The sequence below is a fragment of the Caloenas nicobarica genome, chromosome 10 (assembly GCF_036013445.1).
Source record: "Caloenas nicobarica isolate bCalNic1 chromosome 10, bCalNic1.hap1, whole genome shotgun sequence".
In the NCBI taxonomy this organism is placed as follows: Eukaryota; Metazoa; Chordata; class Aves; order Columbiformes; family Columbidae; genus Caloenas; species Caloenas nicobarica.
This window is the reverse complement of record NC_088254.1, coordinates 20,612,286-20,630,715: the sequence shown is the minus strand read 5'-3', so window position 1 is coordinate 20,630,715 and position 18,430 is coordinate 20,612,286. Positions and strand designations below refer to the sequence as shown.

Below are 18,430 nucleotides of genomic sequence, written 5' to 3'. Positions count from 1 at the left end.
GCCGGTGCCACCGCTGGAGGCTGAGCTGCTCCTCGGCCCTCCCTGCAGCCGGGAGGCTTCAACTGCACCGAAAATTAACATTAAAACACCTTTAACGGGGTGAGGTTGACGAGGGGAACAAAGATGGAGGAGAACGGCCTGGTGGGGGCTGCTAAGGGACCCCCCTGACCCATGGACATGTTTAACGTGCACTTGCAGCCCAGAAGGCCGATTGCATCTTGGGCTGCATCAGAAGGAGCGTGGGCAGCAGGTCAGGGAGGCGACTCTGTCCCTCTGCTCTGTGACACCCCCCTGCAGGGCTGGGCCAGCTCTGGGGTCCCCAGCACAGGACACACATGGACCTGCTGGAGAGGGGCCAGAGGAGCCCCAGAAATGACCCGAGGCTGGAACAGCCCTGCTGGGAGGGCAGGCTGAGAGAGCTGGGGGGTTCAGCTGCGGAAGAGAAGCTCTGGGGAGACCTTATTGTGGCCTTTCTGTACTTAAAAGGGGCCAATAAGAAAGATGGGGACAGGCTTTTTAGCAGGGCCTGTTGCGATAGGATAAGGGGTGACAGTTTTAAACTAAACGAGGGGAGATTCAGGCTGGACATGAGGCAGAAATTGTTGCCCCTGAGGGTGGTGAGAGCCTGGCCCAGGCTGCCCAGAGAGGTGGTGGATGCCCCATCCCTGGAGACATCCCAGGCCAGGCCGGACAAGGCTCTGAGCAACCTGAGCTGGTGCAGATGTCCCTGCTCATGGCAGGGGGGGCACTGGGGGAGCTGGGAAGGGCCCTTCACACCCAAACTATTCTGTGATTCTGCGATTCTATCCTATGACCCCCGGGTGGGGCGGAGCGCTGAGGTGAGGGCGGGGCGGTTCCTGCCCCTCGGCGCTCGGCTGCTCGGCCTGGCGCGGCTCGGCGCTCGGCAGCGTGGGCTGGCGGCGGCGCGGGCGGCAGCGGCGCGGCGGGGCCCGGCCCGGCGGGATGGTGAAGCTCACGGCGGAGCTGATCGAGCAGGCGGCTCAATACACCAACGCCGTCCGCGACCGCGAGCTCGACCTGCGCGGTGCGCGGGCTCGGCGGGGCTCTGGCGTGGGCGGAGGGGCGGGCTGGGAGGCGGTGCGGCCTGTGCCGGGAATGGGCCTGAGGCCTGGGGGTCTGCGAGGGGCTGCAGCGGGACGGGGGAGCCGGTTGGCGGAGGGGCCTGCAGGGGCTTGGGGACGGCTAAAGGGGCTCCAGTCGCGGAGGAACCCGGGGGAGGGGATGCGTGGAAGGGGATTTTGGGGCGAAACGTCGGAGGAACCTGCAGTGTTGGGGGGGTGGGACCCACGAGGGATGTACTAGAAAGGTGGGTTTTGGCTGAGGGAACGTGCGGAGGGACTCGGGGTGTTTGTTGAGGAGGGATGGTTTGGAAAAGCAGTGGGGGCTGTTGGCTTTGAGGGGAGAGTGTGTGGTGCGGAGAAGGGTTATTGCGGAGATGTTTTGGCTGAGACTATACGTGTCCTCAGTCCATCCAGATATGCCCCCCACGCACTGTCTTGTGCTTTGTTCTGCTTTCCTGTGAGCACAATCTAATTCCCGTCTTGCGTTCTCTCCCCAGGCTATAAAATCCCTGTTATTGAGAACCTGGGTGCCACTCTGGACCAGTTCGATGCGATTGATTTCTCTGACAATGAGATCCGTAAACTGGATGGGTTCCCTCTGTTGAGGCGGCTGAAAACTCTTCTGATGAATAACAATAGGATTTGGTAAGTGTTTGTATTTTGGCCAGATGGGACCCAAGGGCAGATGAAAAAAAGTCTGTGTTTGTCTTTCAGTGCTGGGTATGTGTGAAAGTGTTTGTTTTATGGAAAAAATATCAGTGCTGAGCACTGCCTCATTCATTACAAAAGTCAATCATCATTTTTCAGACATGACAATGAGATGCAGAGTTCAGAATTTGTCCACAGACTTTGGATTTCAGTATCATCCTCATAAAGAAAAGAAAATGGTGATACCTGCAAGCAAATGAACATAAATCTCATATTGCATCTGTTACCCTTACAGCAATGGCTGGTATTTATTGCCAGCTGTATTAGAAATAGTATTGTAGGGGGTGCTAACCCAAACTTCTGCCAGTGTCAGACTGGGTTGTTTTACAGGGAAATCCGCTATGTTATCATATTTCTGCCTTCTTCACCTTTGGTAATTTCTGGCCTAAGTTAAACCTTTGGGTTTTGTTCTTCCTTAGTCGGATTGGTGAAAGCCTTGAGCAGGCTCTGCCCAGCCTGACGGAGCTCATTCTTACCAACAACAACATTGCTGAGCTGGTAAGCTGTTGACACGGGATCAGTCTAAACAAGCTGAAATTTGTGTTTGTCATGTTCCTAATTGACCTTTTCCCTGAGAGTACTGTCATACGCTTTTGGTAATAATTGGTACTACTTGTCTTTCTAATTAGCTTTATTTCTTTTTCTTTAGAGCAATATCAGATGGTTTTGGTGGTAGTTAATGGTTTATGTATTTTAAAGAACATAATTTGCAGCATGCAGTGGAATGGCAGTCACAAATTCATTGTGGGTTTCCTGTTAAACTAATTGCAGTAATTCCAATTGGTCTCTAAAACAGATATAAGTTCAGGAACTTTGTTTTCAAATGTTTGATTCTCATTAATAGACTTACAATTTCTTACTGTGTTCCCATTGCGTAGGGTGAACTGGATCCATTAGCAACTATTAAATCCCTGACTTACCTGAGGTATGTAATCTTGAAAGGAAAAGCTGCTCTTTTGTCTGCTGTTTGAACTCTGTTGCTGGCCTGGCTCTCCACCTTGATCTGGAATTCACCTTTTAAAGTGCTGTGGCAGATTCCTTATGCTTAAAAATTGAATTGATAAAAATGTTTCCACTACTCATCAGAAATACCTGGTATTTAATGGGTGAGGCTTTATATTACAGACTGTTGGAGCAATGAGGTGTAACATTTCTGTAAATCAATATGCAAGCATTGAAGTAACCTTAACCTTCAAAAACCAAAAACCTAAGCTTTTAAACTTGTTACAAAATAGTTTAAATTATATGTGAACAATGACTTTTCAGTAACATTACATTTGGTGCAAGGGACCAAAAAAGAAAAGCAATTTGTCCTGTGATTTTTTTTTGGTTGATCAGTGTCCAGGTAGGTAATGTGATGGTTTAGGCCTGGGGTTTATTTGTTTATTTGTTTGGTTTTAATATTTTGAGGTTGTTCTTTAGGTTCTTCAATAAAATCTACTTAATTAATAAAATACTTTAAAGTGCAAGTTTTTGCTATGTTTTCATAATACCAAAGAACACTGTCAGTAGGCTCGTTATTTGTTGTCTGTTACAGCAGATGGTACATGACTACATTTAAAGTATATTAATGTATTTCAATATAAGCATATTTTAAAATATTTTACATTAAGAGCCTCTTTATAACCTTTATTTACTTTGTAGCATTTTAAGGAATCCTGTAACAAATAAGAAGCATTACAGATTATATGTAATCCACAAAGTTCCCCAGGTCAGAGTACTGGATTTTCAAAAAGTGAAACTCAAAGTAAGTCTACTTTTTTCTGATTCAGCACAAGATTGAAACCTTTTTTGTTGTTGTTAAATTCTTGAAAATTCAGTGGTAACCATGAGCTTTTTGCCATAGTTGTAAATTTTACTGAAACTGTGTATCATAAGTGGCTCTAAACCACTCTCCTTGTTTTCTTCCATGGTTTCATTCTGTTAAGGGTATAGTCTGTTATAATTATGTTTAATTATGTTTTACTACCTTTGTTTAGTGTGATTCTTTTCTGGCCTTCTGGTATTAGTAGAAAGACCTGTAGAGAAAGAAATGGGCAACCGCAACAGAGCCATTTGCTTTCAGTGAAGATGAGTGTGGGAAAGAGTTTGTACTTTTAAGAGCATTAGATTGCTCTGCCTTGAGCGTGAGCGTGTGCTCAGTGTTTACTTGCTTGTTCTTAATCTGGTCTCCTCGTACCATTGTCCACTGCTGAAGATGAGCCAAAGTGTCTTTCTTTGCAAGGACGGAAGCTTTGCAAAATGCGATGTTCTTAAATTAACTTTGTGTGTGTGGTATCGCTGTAGGAGCGACAGGAGGCAGAGAAAATGTTCAAGGGCAAACGGGGTGCACAGCTTGCAAAGGATATTGCCAGGAGAACAAAAACGTAAGATAAAATAACAAATCTACACTGGCGTTCTCCTTCAGAAACACCACGTTGTTTGTGTGCGTTTTTAGTAAACTGAGATATTAGCTACTGGCAGGATGCCTTAAAGCTTTGGTAGCCACAAGCACCTTGTCCAAGCATCCCGATTTTTGGATGGTGGTGAATACATCTCAGAAATAATTTTCCATGAGATTTTTGGTCAGGGTGGATTGATTCTAGTCACCAAGCAGGAAACCTTAATTTAATTTTTTTCTCTTTGTTATTTAACTGGAGAGAAGTGGCCATTGTTTATTTTGTTGTTTTGATTTGTTTTTCCTAGACGATTGGTAATGAAAATTTTTTTGTTTGCCAGGGAATATAAACTGTAAAATCTGCTGTAATGAGAAGAATAAATGCAGATTAAAATTTTCAGTTAATGTATGTTTGTTTAGTTTAATTCTTAAGTGGTATGTCATAGTTTTGTTTAATCTTTCATCAACCTATTTGGAAATCAGAATTTGGATCATGTATGGCAATAGTATTTCCAAATTCATAGTTAAATTTTTAAAATCTTGAATGTATTTAGCATTTAAAATTATAGATGGACTCCAGTGCTAATTTATGAGTGGATGGGGGTTCAGGTCTGTGATAGTTTTAGAACAAGTAGGTGATTGAACTAAATAGCTCAATAAACATATGAAGAAAATCTTTCTGTAGCTGCAAAAGAGGTTGCAGCACTCTGACACTGGGTCAGCATTGCAGGAGATTTCAGATGATTAGTAAGTAACATCCATTTTCACATACTACAGATTTTTATCTTTTTTTTTTTAAAGCAGCAGCAGATAACTTTTGAGTGTTAAGATTACATCCAGTCTAGTGTAGGCTTCAATACAGGCTGTTGTAATATCAGATGTATGAGAACAGGAAACCCAATTTCAGTTACTCTTTATTTATCCACCCTGCTTTTGGAATGGTGACAGACCTGAGTGTTCACCAACATCCAAATCCAATAGCTTTTGTCAACTGCTTAATTTTATAAAGTTAAGGTCTGCCTCTATGAGCAGATGAAAGGGAGGGGGGGAAACGTTGGTGTTTCTGAAGGAGGCAACTTCACTGTATCAGTTTGTTAACAAAGATAAGATACTACACTTGATTGAATGAAATGCTTCCAAACCTAGTTTGGAAGTTAGAGAAGCACTTACTCTTCAAAATGATGTAATGAGTCTTTTTTCCTTTGAAGCTTCAATCCAGGTGCTGGTTTGCCAACTGACAAAAAGAAAGCTGGGCCCTCCCCAGGGGACGTCGAGGCAATTAAGGTAAATATGTTGACAGCACACAGAGCTGAAAGTGGAGGAGAAAAACTTGCGGATCTGAGCTTAACAAAGGTTTCCTTCCTTCTGGCAACCCCAGCTCTGTTCAGATGAATAGAACAGTGTGTCCTAACTTAATGTTTTAGGTGCTTTTTCTGTAATTTTGCATCTGTTATGATACATGTGGGCTTTGAGAACTTAAATGAAAATTTGGTCTGAGCTTAGTGCTCTCCCATGATAGAGCCCTTTGTTTAATAAGGAGTGAAGCAAGATTGTGCTTGGTCATCTGTAAAATGTCTAGAACTAGAATTTTGTAAAACGTTCTGCAGAGGCTTAGCTTCACTTCACTTGAAAAAAAATCTTGGGTTTATGTTTATTCTCAGCAGACTGAAATACTGTATGTGAAGATTCATCGTGTTCTTTTGTCTGTTTTTCAGACCGCTATTGCCAATGCCACGACTCTGGCTGAAGTGGAGCGACTGAAAGGCTTGTTACAGGCTGGGCAGATTCCCGGCAGAGAAAGAAAATCAGGTAACTCCGTGCTTTTATTACCTTCCCAAATAGAATCTGCCTCTCTTCATTGCTTCCTGATGCTTTGTGTGATCGCCGTGGGGAGTTATGTTGGAAGGGCCAAACAGGGAGCCAAAAAAAATTGTTTAAAATGAGTTTAACTTTATGGTTGGTGTAACTGAGGATTGTGTCCGTGGCAGCTGCACCTGAGTGCCCCCGAGAATGCGGTGCCAAACGTCAGCCCAAAGTGATTTGCTGTAGTGGTTAACTCCAAACAGCTTGTCCCGGTAATTTAAAAAAAAATGAGATTAATTGCAAAGTGCACCCAGACTCTTGTTCTGAGTGTTATTGCCTTGGGTGGGGGCACAGGAATGTCTCTGTCATCTCCGGGAGGTCTCTGCATGGACGAATCTTCACTGCAGACTGGCAATATTGCCTCTTTTCAGTATATTAGAGCTATTTTTTTTTTTTCTGGAGAGGTATTTAATTCGTATTATTCCTGCCTCTCTTCAGAGGGGTGAAAATTAACATTGCGCATGTGGGAAAGAGAACCAACACGTGCAGTAACCGCCCTGAAACCGCCGTCTCATTTCAGGCCCCTCGGAGGATGCTGAGGAAGAAATGGAAGAAGATCCGGTGCCCAACGGCTCCTGAGCCCGGGCCCTGCCGGCCCCAGCGCTTCCCCGGACCCCGTTCGTGTCCTCCCTGCCGGGGGCTCGGCAGCCGTCCCCCGTTCCCTGTCCCAGCGCATTTCGGCGTTCAATAAACGAATGTTTTTTTCTTTTCCTCGCGGTGCCGCGTCCGCTTCCCCGCTGGAGCGCCGGGCCGGGCTGTGGTGACGGGACGGCCATGGCGGCGGGAGGGGGAGGAGCACACTTGCGCACCCTGATTGGCTGCCTTATGCCCATTCCCTTCTCATTGGCCGGCGTAGCCATGATGTCCCAGCGGTACTCGCTACCGCCTTTCCATTGGCCCGCGAGGGGAAGCCTCGCTTGCTGGTTGGTTCCCTGGCTCTGAGGTGGCGGAGGACGAGGAGGGCGGTGATTGGGCGGTTCCCGGATGTGAGGCGGCCACGGCGGCGGCGGCGGGCGATGGACTTGGGGGCCGGCGGGGCCGGGCCGGGTCCCGGGCAGGCGGCGCTGGGCCGGGGCGGGCTGGAGGTTCTGCAGCACACGGGTGAGGGGCAGCGGGGCCGGGGGGCTCCGGGCTGAGGAGAGGTGCGGGTGGCGGGGATGAGGGGACCCCAGCGGGCTCGCCCGCTCGCTGAGTGAGCCGCGTCCCCCCCGGGGCCGCCTCCTCCTCTCGCCGTCGGGCTGGGTGGGCTCGTTCCCCCCCAGCCTGAGCTCACCTCCGGCTTGTCTCCGTCACAGTGGGCTCCCTGCTGGCCAGCTATGGCTGGTACATCCTCTTGGCCGCCGTCGCCATCTACCTCCTCATGCAGAAGGTGTCCCAGAGCCTGGCGGCCCGGTCGAGCGGCCGGGCGGGAGCAGCTGACGCAGCTCTGGGTGAGTCAGTCGTTGCTTGTTCTCTGGAGCTGTACAGAGTGGTGCTTGTGTTCCCTCAGGTACCTGCTGGCGCTCTGCTGGCGCGATGGGATGTCTGACAGCTGCTCAGACCCACAAACAGAGTCTTTATTTAATAACGAGCTGTGCTGCGTCCAACTCTGGAGCCCTCAGCACAGGACACACATGGACCTGCTGGAGAGGGGCCAGAGGAGCCCCAGAAATGACCCGAGGCTGGAACAGCCCTGCTGGGAGGGCAGGCTGAGAGAGCTGGGGTGTTCAGCCGGAGAAGAGAAGCTCCGGGGAGACCTTATTGTGGCCTCTCCGTACTTAAAAGGGGCTGATAAAAAAGACGAGGACAGACTTTTGAGCAGGGCCTGTTGCCATAGGACGAGGGGTGATGGTTTTAAACTAAAGGAGGGAGATTCAGGCTGGACATGAGGCAGAAATTGTTGCCCCTGAGGGTGGTGAGAGCCTGGCCCAGGCTGCCCAGAGAGGTGGTGGCTGAACCATCCCTGGAGACATCCCAGGCCAGGCTGGACGGGGCTCTGAGCAACCTGAGCTGGTGCAGATGTCCCTGTTCATGGTAGGGGTTGGACGGGAAGAGCTGGGAAGGTCCCTTCAACCCCAAACTAATCTACAATTATATGAAAAAGTGGTTCAGTTCTGGGGGTGGTCTTAGCGGTGAGCGATACTCAGAATAACCATTTTGGCCCATGAAAATGTTCAGATCATATTTCTGAAGAGATCACTGGGGAAAGGTTGAACCAAGAGAAGTGGTTTTAAAAGGTTGTTAGGGAAGGATTGTGTCCCAAAGTAGTGTGGTTGGGAGATAAAGAGTGGAACGTTGTAGAACAAGGGAATAGCTGCTCTTGTATAGTGCAGGAGCTGAGAGAATGGTGGTTAAAATTAGCTGTGGTCAGTTATCAAATAACTTTTAGACTTACCAAACAAAACCAGAACATTGAAACCTAAACACTGGGGAAAACTTCTTTACTAATATTAATTTTAAATTAATATTCGTTATCTCTCCTGTCAATTATTCCGTCATAGTTCCTACTCTGGCAGGATTGTGTACATTTGGGGTGTAACTGCCTCTTGTCTGTGTTACTTTCTCAAGTGTGGCAAGTCAGTCTTACACAGTCCTCATCCTGCTTCGTTTGGAGCCTCACTGCCGTAAAGGACAGGCTGTGCTGATGTGTCTGCCAAAACAATAAGTGCTCGGCGCTGATTCCTTTGGCGTGTTGGCATGGAACTACATGGGGCCCCAGAAAATATTACTCAAGTGCCCTTATCCTACTGGTGTTCTTTTGTAATGCTAATTAAATCCTGATTTAATTACCAAAACTGCCTATAAAATGAAATTACTGAACGTAGTGAAATTTCTTTTACATATTCATCATTGGATGGTAGCAAACATATGAGGAGACAAACAAATGTAGAGATACTTCAGCTACTAGGAAAAAAAAAAGTAATATTTGCCTTTGCTTGGATATCATTTGTATTTTGACTTCTCCTAAAGGCCAACCATGAAGAGAAGTGGTGACTCAGTGTAGATTTTCTGAGAGTACTGTTTTTTTCTTGAGACGTGTGATATTTGTAAGTAATTTCTCTGCTGCTGGGGCATGTTAAATCTGCTGTAATGAAACAAGCAGGACCAATTGCCAGGAAGAGTAGGAGGGAATGTGGGCTGGTTGCCTTGGGCTTCTGTGTAAAAGAAGTTCTCTGGGTAAAAATGGAATCCCTGCGAAGCATATGTGATATTTCTGAAATTATTTGTATCAAACAAATCCTTCAGAAATAGAAGCAAGTATCCTAGAACTGTGAATTTTAATTTTTTATGGGTTCATTACATTGGTCTCCTTATTCATTAAAAAACCATTAAAGCAATTGCTCTAAAAATATTGAAATGTTATAAAATTTAAATCAGCATATAAATTACTGTAAAAGATTAACTGAAAACTGAACTTGAGCTGTGATTTTCTGCAAAACAGCTGTAGAGGGAGATGTGAGCCTTCCCTTATTACAATTCTTTGATGAGACCGTTTAGAATTTATTCTGAACATCTTTGCAAACTCTTTCCCAATCTCCTAGAACCTGAAGTGGTGGTAAGAAGGCAGGAAGCTTTGGCAGCAGCTCGCCTCAGGATGCAAGAGGAGTTGAATGCACAAGCAGAAAGATACAAAGAAAAACAAAGACAGGTAACCAGAGAGCGTTTCTTTCTTTAACTCATAAATTCGTTATCAAGTACTTTGCTGCTGCTATGGAAAGGTTTATTCTGTGCTAGATACCAGAAGGAGACTCGATCTCTCTGCTGGAATGTGGGTGGTGGGTTTTACCCCCATACTTTACCACTTTTTACCATTTTTGGATACAGTTTGATCCACAGAGCAGTAACAGGCAGTAGTTCTCACAACAGACCTTCAGGAATGCAAGCTCGTTCTTAAATGCTGTGCTGACCTGCTGTCTTCATGCTCTTTGCTGATTAGAATGATTGATACATGTAATATTAATCTCTGTGGCGCTTGCTTCTCCACAAGTGTGTGCGTGGGACTCTGTGGGCCTGGTCTTTGTCTTTTTCCAGGTGAATCTATTCCCTACAGAATCTTAGTTATATGCGCAGTGAATGGCTAGAGGGGATTTACTGGTGGATTAACTGTACTACTGCATACGTATTTTCTGTTCCTAATGGCAAATATAAATTCTTAGAAATGTAGCTCAACATTGCTGTAATTTGATGGTTTGAACTACTGCTTGAGATAATGAGGAATAACATATTGCTGTGTGGGGCAGCGTAGAAAAGTGGATGTGATCAGCATAGCAGTAATATAGCTCGTTAATCCCAGCTCTGCTGTTTCTATTTTTTCAGTCAGGTACATTCAGACCTCAGTTTGTAGCTGATGCTTCATGCAATATTGGCAGTTAAAAATGAATGAAAACTCATATTGTGGAAAAAAATAGCTACTATGTAAAAAATCTAAGTGTAGTGTGCTTGAACTGGGGAGTTTGCTTTCTTTGTCTGGATGGAGTAGCTACCTCGTTTGCTTTCTGTTTGTTGAGAAGTAAGCAAGTCTTTCTTAACCATTAATTTATATTGTTTTGAGGATAAATTGCTTTAGAAGAGAGCTGAGAGAAGCCTCAATAATGTATATTGGGATGTAAATATGTAGCTGGCTGTCTCGTTCCTTTGAAAAACACATTTTTTTCTGTAGAATCCTACATTGTGCATTAAATTACTGTCATATGCAATATTCTTTACTCCGTGCTTTTTATAAACTCAGGATTTAAGCTTGCCGCTTGGTTCTGTTTTATTTTTTAAATGCTTTTAAGCCTCAAGCAGTCAAAAGAAGCTGCAGACACGATCTGTATGTATTGAAGAGGGGTGGTTCTGTGGCTGGGAAGGTGTGGGTGTTTAAAAAAGTAAGTGCTTCCATAAACTTGGAGATACTGCATCAGATAAAGATACGTGCCTTAGTTTTTGATGAGCCTGTTGTAGCTGTTTCTGTAGCACTGGGAATTCTGTTAGTTCTGGAATCTTAGTCTGGCATGTCCTGGATTTGTTCCTTAGCTTGAAGAAGAAAAGAGAAGGCAGAAAATAGCCATGTGGGAAAGTATGCAAGAAGGAAAAAGCTATAAAGGAAACCTGAAACTGAATCAGGTAACAACTGCATTGTTAATCAGGTTACAATTATGTTTATTTGATGAGATTAGCTGAAATTCACATTGATTAAATTCTGAGTAACTTTTGCTTTTGTGAACAGCATGAAGTAGAATCCGGTGCCTCCACCTCATCAGCAGTCCCCAAATCCAAACCAAACAAAAAGCCCTTGCGAGGAGGTGGTAAGTATGAAATTCTGAAGATATTCTGAGCTTGAAACATTTATCCAGCTGTGTACACAGTCATTGTACATATTTTTTTCTCTTCTTCAGGGAGGAAACAAAATGCGCCTTACAAACGAGCTCTTTACCGCTGACCAGTGTGGCCGGCATTGCATGTTGTGCAAAACCTGGCAGGAAGATTCTGTGGTGCTTTTCCCTGGGCAAACAGTGTTTCAGTTTTCTTGTAAATGCTTTTGCCATAATTTACTGAGATTTTCGTGACTCAAAATCATATATTCTCACAGTATTTCTGGGATCCCTCCCCCATTATTGTAAAAGCCCAATATTTTACTATCTGATCTTTCTTTCAATCACCTGTAGTACTCACTAAACGCAGGGAGAAGATATTTTGCCTTGTACTACGTAGATTCAGGCAGATGAAAGACTTTGTTACGCAAAACGTGACCTTCTCAGAGATCACAGGAATGACCTATTGAATATATAAATCCTGCAGATGTAGAAACTCTTACCAACTCTCAAACTGCCAGAGGATCTTATCATTAAATTCACTGTCAGCTGCTGAAATTATCGTGATGGATGAACTGCTCTCTGTGGCCTTATATAGCCTGTGTTAGGATCACTGCCGTGTATCGGCCACGCAACTCATCTCCTAGCTGGTCAAAGAGCCTGCAAGCACTAATTTGGGTATAATATTTTAATTACAATTTTCCATAGTGGAGGGGATCATCTTGACAGCCTCAGTCATGTCAGACTAAAAGGGAAACCCACTTAGGGTGCCGTGCTCAGTCAGTCACTTGATCAAATGTATGAAACCCGAAGATTCTTGATTAAACAAGTTAAACCTTCATAACAGTGCAGTACTGAAATTTCTGCTTTGAATATTTTTACTGGCAGCCGTTGACAACATCTGAAGGAACTGACGGATTGATTCATCTCATGCTGTTTAATATGAGTGCAGTCTGATGTCTGATCTGTCAAATATCTTTTATAGCTCTTGCCCAGGATATTCCCCACTATGGGGGATGAGGAACACATGGGCCATACCTGTTCTAATACCAGGATCAGGGCAGCTGAGTTGAGGGACCTGTCCTAGTTTCATCCTAAGAAAAATCTTTGCTTAAATAACAGATGATAGAATCAGAGGTCTCTGATCTTCTCATGTGGTAGATCAGCATGAAGTGAAAGAACCATCTGCACTGTTCAGCTGCTGAATTAAGCTGGAAAGCAGAACTTGGTTAGTCTGAGAAAAACTTCAAAGGTGGAGGTGACGTTTGAAGCTTCAGTGGAACAAGTTGCTTTGAAACCTGCTTGGTTAGCAACACTCTTAGGTTTGCGGTTGTCTTTTCTTTACCTCGTACAGAACAAATTGAGGACATTTGCCAAGAGTACATACTTGTAAAATAAAGTTGCTGATAGTTCTGGTGTTAGGATGTTCATCTGAAGTATCTGTTTGCCTTACCATCTATACTCGCCTTTTCAAGTTCTTTAAAAAAAAATCTTACAGTAGTAATGAGTGGATCCACCTTTGACCTTCAGAGTATCCCTTCTTTGCAGGACTGGAATAAAAGATTCTTTTAAGTCCCTATTAGGGCTCTTAGAGAACAGGTTCACTCTTACAGAGTTTACTGTAAGAGTTACTGCTCTGTTTACTCTGCAGAGCAGCATTAAAGCTTTAGTGCAGACTTAGAGAAATTAAATGGTAATTAATTTCAATTTAATTTAATCTGAATTGATTAAATTAAAACATAAGTGTTTTGCAAGGGCTTTTACTGTTAGCACTACAAAAATAAACCATCTCAAGTCTGGATGTTTTCTCTGCTTTCCTTTTCCTTAAAATGCTGCCTGTGTAGTAAATATAAACAAGGTGCAAATAATTGTGGGATTTATTTTTTGTGTTCCCTGTGTGTTGGTGAAGGTCTGTTGAGGGCAAATATTAACACGGTGGATTTCTCCTCTGCATTTCTAGGCTATAACCCGCTGTCTGGAGAAGGAGGCGGCACTTGTTCCTGGAGACCAGGCCGCAGAGGCCCATCGGCAGGTGGATGAGGTTAACCCCCCCGGTGTCTCGTGTCACTGGCGGGCTTGATCGTACCCCCGTCTCGCTGCCTACAGTTTGCGGGTCACAGGGACTCCTTTGGGACCAGGCTTAGTGCAGGTGTTGACTTGAAAACAGATTTATGCCATTTCCAAATAGCGCAGAAGCTGATACTGCACAGGAAAAATACCCGGATCCTCTCAGAGAGGATAAAAAAAGAAACAATTTCAGTGTAATCAGTTAATTTTCACTCTTCTACAGAGAGGAAGTGTAGTCTCCCACCAAGGTAGATCACCTGGGATTGTGAGATCTGGTTCTGCGCTGGCTATTCAAAACACTGGCCTCAGGCAAATTTAATTATCCACGCTTGGTTTCCCTCTGTAAAATGAGGATATTTACTGTCCTCAGACATCTCTTACCAGATTTACCATATCTGGCTGCAAGGTACTTCAGAGGGGAAGAATATTAGCATTGGCAGACACCTTGAATTGTAGGCGGAGGGACTTCCAGAAAAAAACAGATGAACTGGCAAACACCATGGATTTGCACCAAAGGCCGGTTATTGCAGAAGAGTCTCTGTGACAAGCTACCTTGAATGACGTTTTCCTTATAAATGGTGAACAAACCAGTGAGGATTACTGATACTAGACAGCAGATGGGGGCGGTTCTTGCTATTCCTGTTTTGTTTTGTCTTTTTTTTTTTTTTTATTTCAACGGCTTTGTAAAAAAGAAAAATACTATTATATTAAATATAATTGCAAACAAATCATAAATCTAGTATTTACAATCTTGTGGTTTTCTACAGCATCTTTTTATATAGAGGGCTTAGATTCTAGTGCAATAAATGTGTATAAAGCAAGATAAGAGATCAAATGAAATTATTTTCATTTGACTTCCTCCATGAAGAAAAGACTTTTTTTTAAGTTGTTATCTTTTGCTTTATTTGGGTGTTCTGTGTTCTAAATCGTGACTTTTAGAAGAGTCACCTTCAGGTTAAGACCGGATCAAGTTTTCCCCAGATTTGAAAAGTGAAACTTCATGTTCTCTTCCCCACCTCCAATATGTGATTCTGAAATTGGGCCGACTACATTACTGGTTGTTGAGCACTCCAAGCTGTATTTGAATCTAAAGCAAGAAAACATGTAGCCAAGGCCTTTGCTCTGGTAGAGCAGAGCAGATTTCTTTACAAATCACTGTCAACAAATTCAGTTTGAGAAGGGGATACGTGAGCATGGTCAAGTCAAACGCTGCAAGGTACCCAAAGGGAAAAGAGAAGCTGCGAACAGATCTGTGTGGTGTGGGCAGCAGGAGTGTGTAGAGCTTTAGCTGTGCAGCATCAGGGTTACACCTCTGGGACTTTAAGTACTTTACCACTGGCTGTTCTGAACGTGTCTGTGGTTGTTTTTGCTGGAAAAAGCCTCGGTAGCAAAGGGGTAAAACTGGCACCTGTAAGGAGTATCTGAAGCGTGTGTGGTCTTTATCCTTCTGGTGCATGTCCAGCACTTTGGAGAGAAAATAAAAGTCAGAGCTGGTCATTGTATATGAGCTTTCCAAACATCCCATCCCCTTGATTTGTTCTCTAGCACAAAATGCAAAACCTCAGTAAAATCCAGGCTGTCCTTAAGTGAAATAGTTCACGTCAGCGTACGATGAGTGTCCTTGTGTCTGATTACTGTTATTGAACTTCAGTGTAGGCATTAGTGTACATATCAGTGTTTCATTGGTGTACCTTAGGGCTGCGTGATCACTTCTTTCTAAATATGCTTGGAATGTTTGTGTTCATCAATACCTCTGAGCGTCAACTTTGAAAATACTGTTTATATAGAGAACCTGCTTTGTGCGTCAGGTGATCTGTGATTTTTATCTTGGCTATTATCTGTAACAGTAGCACGTTACTGGTAAGTTTTAAAGTTGGCAGCTGCTGAAATGGAAAGGCCAAGAACCTCTTGCTTTAGACCCATGAAGTGTTCAAGCGCATATAGATGATGAAGTGCAAAGGTTATTAATGTTCCTATGGAAACTTACTTTTCATTTCCTGGATTCTGGTATGTAAACTTACATTTCAATTGTTGTAACATAGACTGGTGCATGTAACTTCAGATTTTAATCTTTAATAAGGGAAAAAAAAATAGAGGTGAGGAAGAGTATTTTCAAGATTTGAAGATTGTTCATCAGTAAAGAGTTGTTATCTTACTCATGCCTCTGGGAACATTTTCGCTTTGTGTTGGGGAAACAGGCAACAGACTGAGGTGTCGTCTTCAGGAAAACAACTGGGGGAGGTTGTTGTCTTAAAGAAGCAGAATTCCTTGTGTGGATAAAATGGTAAGGATGGGTTGGTTTAGTTCAGTAAAAACATTTTAAGAAATAAATAAGCGGGTCTGAACTGAGCATGTGCTAAGTCTTTCTCTGTCTCAAGACTTACTTCTGCCTCAACTGGGGATATGGATTTTTGCCCAAGTCTAAGATTTATTAAGACATATCCAGTGAGAATGAAGTGATTTACATACTTCTGGACACTTTAACCTTCTCTCTACCTTAATTTTTTAATTTTAATCCTCAAGTCCCTAAGTTGTTCTTGATCAGACACTCCTAAGCTGTTGAACAGGGTGGATGGAAGAACCTCAGTCTGTAAAACTCTTGGCTCATGACCTGCACAAGCAGAGAGAAAGGTTTTTCCTCTGACTTCAAACAGAAAACTCTCCGTTGACCACAAACGAGTCTGGAAAGGTGGCTGCTTGTTGTTTCATAGCTTAAGAGTGCAGCAGGCATTAGGTGGAAGTGAACTATTTAATGAATCCATTATTCCTACTTTGGTATGAATTCCCAAGAACTTGAATTATAAGGGATCAGATTAAAAAGCCTTCAGGAGAATTTTTTTCCTCCCCACTTAGAGTAGTTATGCAAGAAGCCTCTTACCCTATGGATGTAGATGTTCTGGAAATATCTTTATCTGGAAGAAGCTAGCTAACAAGAGTTCATACAATGCTATTAAACTGCTATATAATGTTGCTTTGCCACTGAAGAGCAATCTGTTTTGGGCATTAAAAAATCCTGAATCAAGCAAGTGTTCAGAGGCACAAGAAGTCCTGAAAATGTTAGTTGCTTGAGAAACGCAGCTCAGAATTTTTCATTGCCTTTCAGGTTATTTATATGCCAGAGGAACAAAGTTTTTTGTATTCTTTAAATGGCAGATGAGCTCTAGTTTATGCACAGTTGTCTGAGCACTGCAGTTAAAACTGAACAAAAACCCATGTTCTCGCTCTCATAAAACTTATTTGGCTTTATTTTTGCCTTTCAAAAACATCGTGAAACGAGGGAAAGCTTTTAAGGGTGATATTGCATTGCGTACTTAGTTGCTAAAAGAGTTTCTTATACTGGAAATTTTGAATAATGAACAACAGGAGATGGACTTGGGGGAGTGAGAGCAAACAGAGAACCTGTCAGCAGAGCTGTTCCCAGCTCTGGAATTGTCTGTGTACTTTTCAAAGATCAGTGTGATTGAACATGATCATATGCACCTGTATCTGCAAGGAACTGCTCTCCTAGCAGGGCCTGAATGTAGGTGTGAAATGTTAACACTAATAAATACCATCTAGTATGTTTTATACAGTTATTTACTATTTTGATGCAAATCTCAAGGAATTCGGCTGTTCTGCAGTTGCTCTGTGCCCTGTCTCGTTTCGTCATTAGATGGTGCTGATCCTCAGCTCAGGTGTTTGGATTGGAGTGTTTTTTCTTGGGTTTTGTGTCTTTTTCCATTCTCTAGGAAGGTGACTGAAGGGAGCCCTTGCATGCAGAGAGCTCTGACCCAGGATGGCATCCACTGTGACTGTCCCACGTATGTTTTACCAGCAGCACTATGGTTAATGGCTGTGTTGAAACCATTTAAACCATCCTTACTCTGTCCTTTATGCCTCCCATGCTCAACCAGGCAGGTCCCATCTCTGCGGTTGTTTTTTCAAGCCTGGCTGCGCATCAGCACACATCTCCACATCAGAACAGATCCACGCTTTGGATGATTTTTGCTCCTGTACAGGCTAAAAAGTGACACCTTTCCAGGGATCTGGTTAGCCAAGAGTGGGGCACAGCGTGTTTGTGTCCACGCTGTTGCTGAACGCTGAAACTACATTATTTCCAACTGCAGAAAAAGCCAGTCTAGACTTGGATGGGCTGAAGACTTGATTGGTTTTGGTTTTTTTTTCCTCTTTTGCAGTCAAAGCTTGGCTTTTGGAACGGCTCAGTAACCACAAAGGAAAAGCATTCGGCTGCTGGCTGGGTGGTGTCCTGGCCCGGTTGCACTGTCATAGCTGATTTTTGTGCGAGCATCCAAGCCAGCTGTTCCGAGCCTGACACACACCCTGCCCATATTCCCAGCTCCAGAGCCAGTGACTTCAAAAACTTGCAGCAGTTTTTGTGAAGCAACCAATGGCTGGAATGAAGTAGGTCGTCTCAGCTCAGTTTTGGTGGTGAATACCCACATTTTCATGGCAGGTTCCTGTTGTGAGGGGCTGGCAGGTATGCAGCGGCTGCTCTGAAGTCCCTTTTTTTTCTGTGATCAGGTGTGTTTTGAAGTGCATACTTGTTAAAAAGGCACTTTTAGCACAGAGCACGGTCTCCACTGATAAATTAATAATTTCACTCTTCCCTCTGTGTCTACTACAGTTTACTAATGAAGATGCTGTGTGCTGCTTACTGAGCTGGGCTTCAGAGCTGGTACCATGAGTAACGTTAACATGGAGTGGCAAGGGAAAGAACTTAGAATTCTAATTCTATTTAAAGAGAATGGAAGGAAAATGGATATACTGAAATACTTCGCCTTTTGATCTGGTTCTGCTGCTCTGTTCTGTGCATTAAAATAGGGAGCTACTGTTAGGCTGGCCTACAAGATGCATTTGCAAAAAAAACCAAACCTGGGTCCTAAAGCTTTGCTTTGTCATGTACTGGAAGGGGTAACGTTCGGCTTGCTGCTTAGGTACTGTAATTGCTGCTTCGTTAGCTGTCCTGCTTCTTGGGTGTATTGCATCCTGACACTTTTGGGGACAGACTTTTTAGCAGGGTGGGTTAGGACAGGACAAGGGGTGATGGTTTTAAACTAAAA

The 18,430-nt window shown here is 43.8% G+C and overlaps 2 protein-coding genes across 4 annotated transcripts; both read left to right on the top strand.

The window, feature by feature from the left end:
* Positions 1–914: 914 nt before the first annotated feature.
* SNRPA1 (small nuclear ribonucleoprotein polypeptide A') lies at positions 915–6,741 on the top strand. The gene is made up of 9 exons (XM_065642074.1): positions 915–1,045; positions 1,580–1,727; positions 2,210–2,288; positions 2,669–2,715; positions 3,435–3,537; positions 4,077–4,156; positions 5,376–5,451; positions 5,883–5,976; positions 6,551–6,741. Exons 1-9 carry the CDS (start codon positions 964–966, stop codon positions 6,607–6,609), a joined length of 768 nt encoding a protein of 255 aa, XP_065498146.1. The 5' UTR covers positions 915–963; the 3' UTR covers positions 6,610–6,741.
* Positions 6,742–7,006: 265 nt separating this feature from the next.
* On the top strand, positions 7,007–14,119 carry SELENOS (selenoprotein S). 3 transcript variants are annotated; one of them, XR_010606735.1, is made up of 7 exons: positions 7,007–7,131; positions 7,326–7,460; positions 9,552–9,658; positions 11,026–11,115; positions 11,219–11,297; positions 11,388–11,520; positions 13,264–13,345. XR_010606735.1 is itself a non-coding variant. In XM_065641685.1 (6 exons), the coding sequence occupies exons 1-6, from the start codon at positions 7,047–7,049 to the stop codon at positions 13,341–13,343; spliced, it is 576 nt and encodes a 191-aa protein (XP_065497757.1). In that variant the 5' UTR covers positions 7,007–7,046; the 3' UTR covers positions 13,344–14,119. The 3 variants fall into 3 exon arrangements, 2 of the variants coding, with proteins under 2 accessions (XP_065497757.1, XP_065497758.1); XM_065641685.1 differs by lacking the exon at positions 11,388–11,520 and having other exon boundaries at positions 13,264–14,119; XM_065641686.1 differs by lacking the exon at positions 13,264–13,345 and having other exon boundaries at positions 11,388–13,245.
* Positions 14,120–18,430: the final 4,311 nt, after the last annotated feature.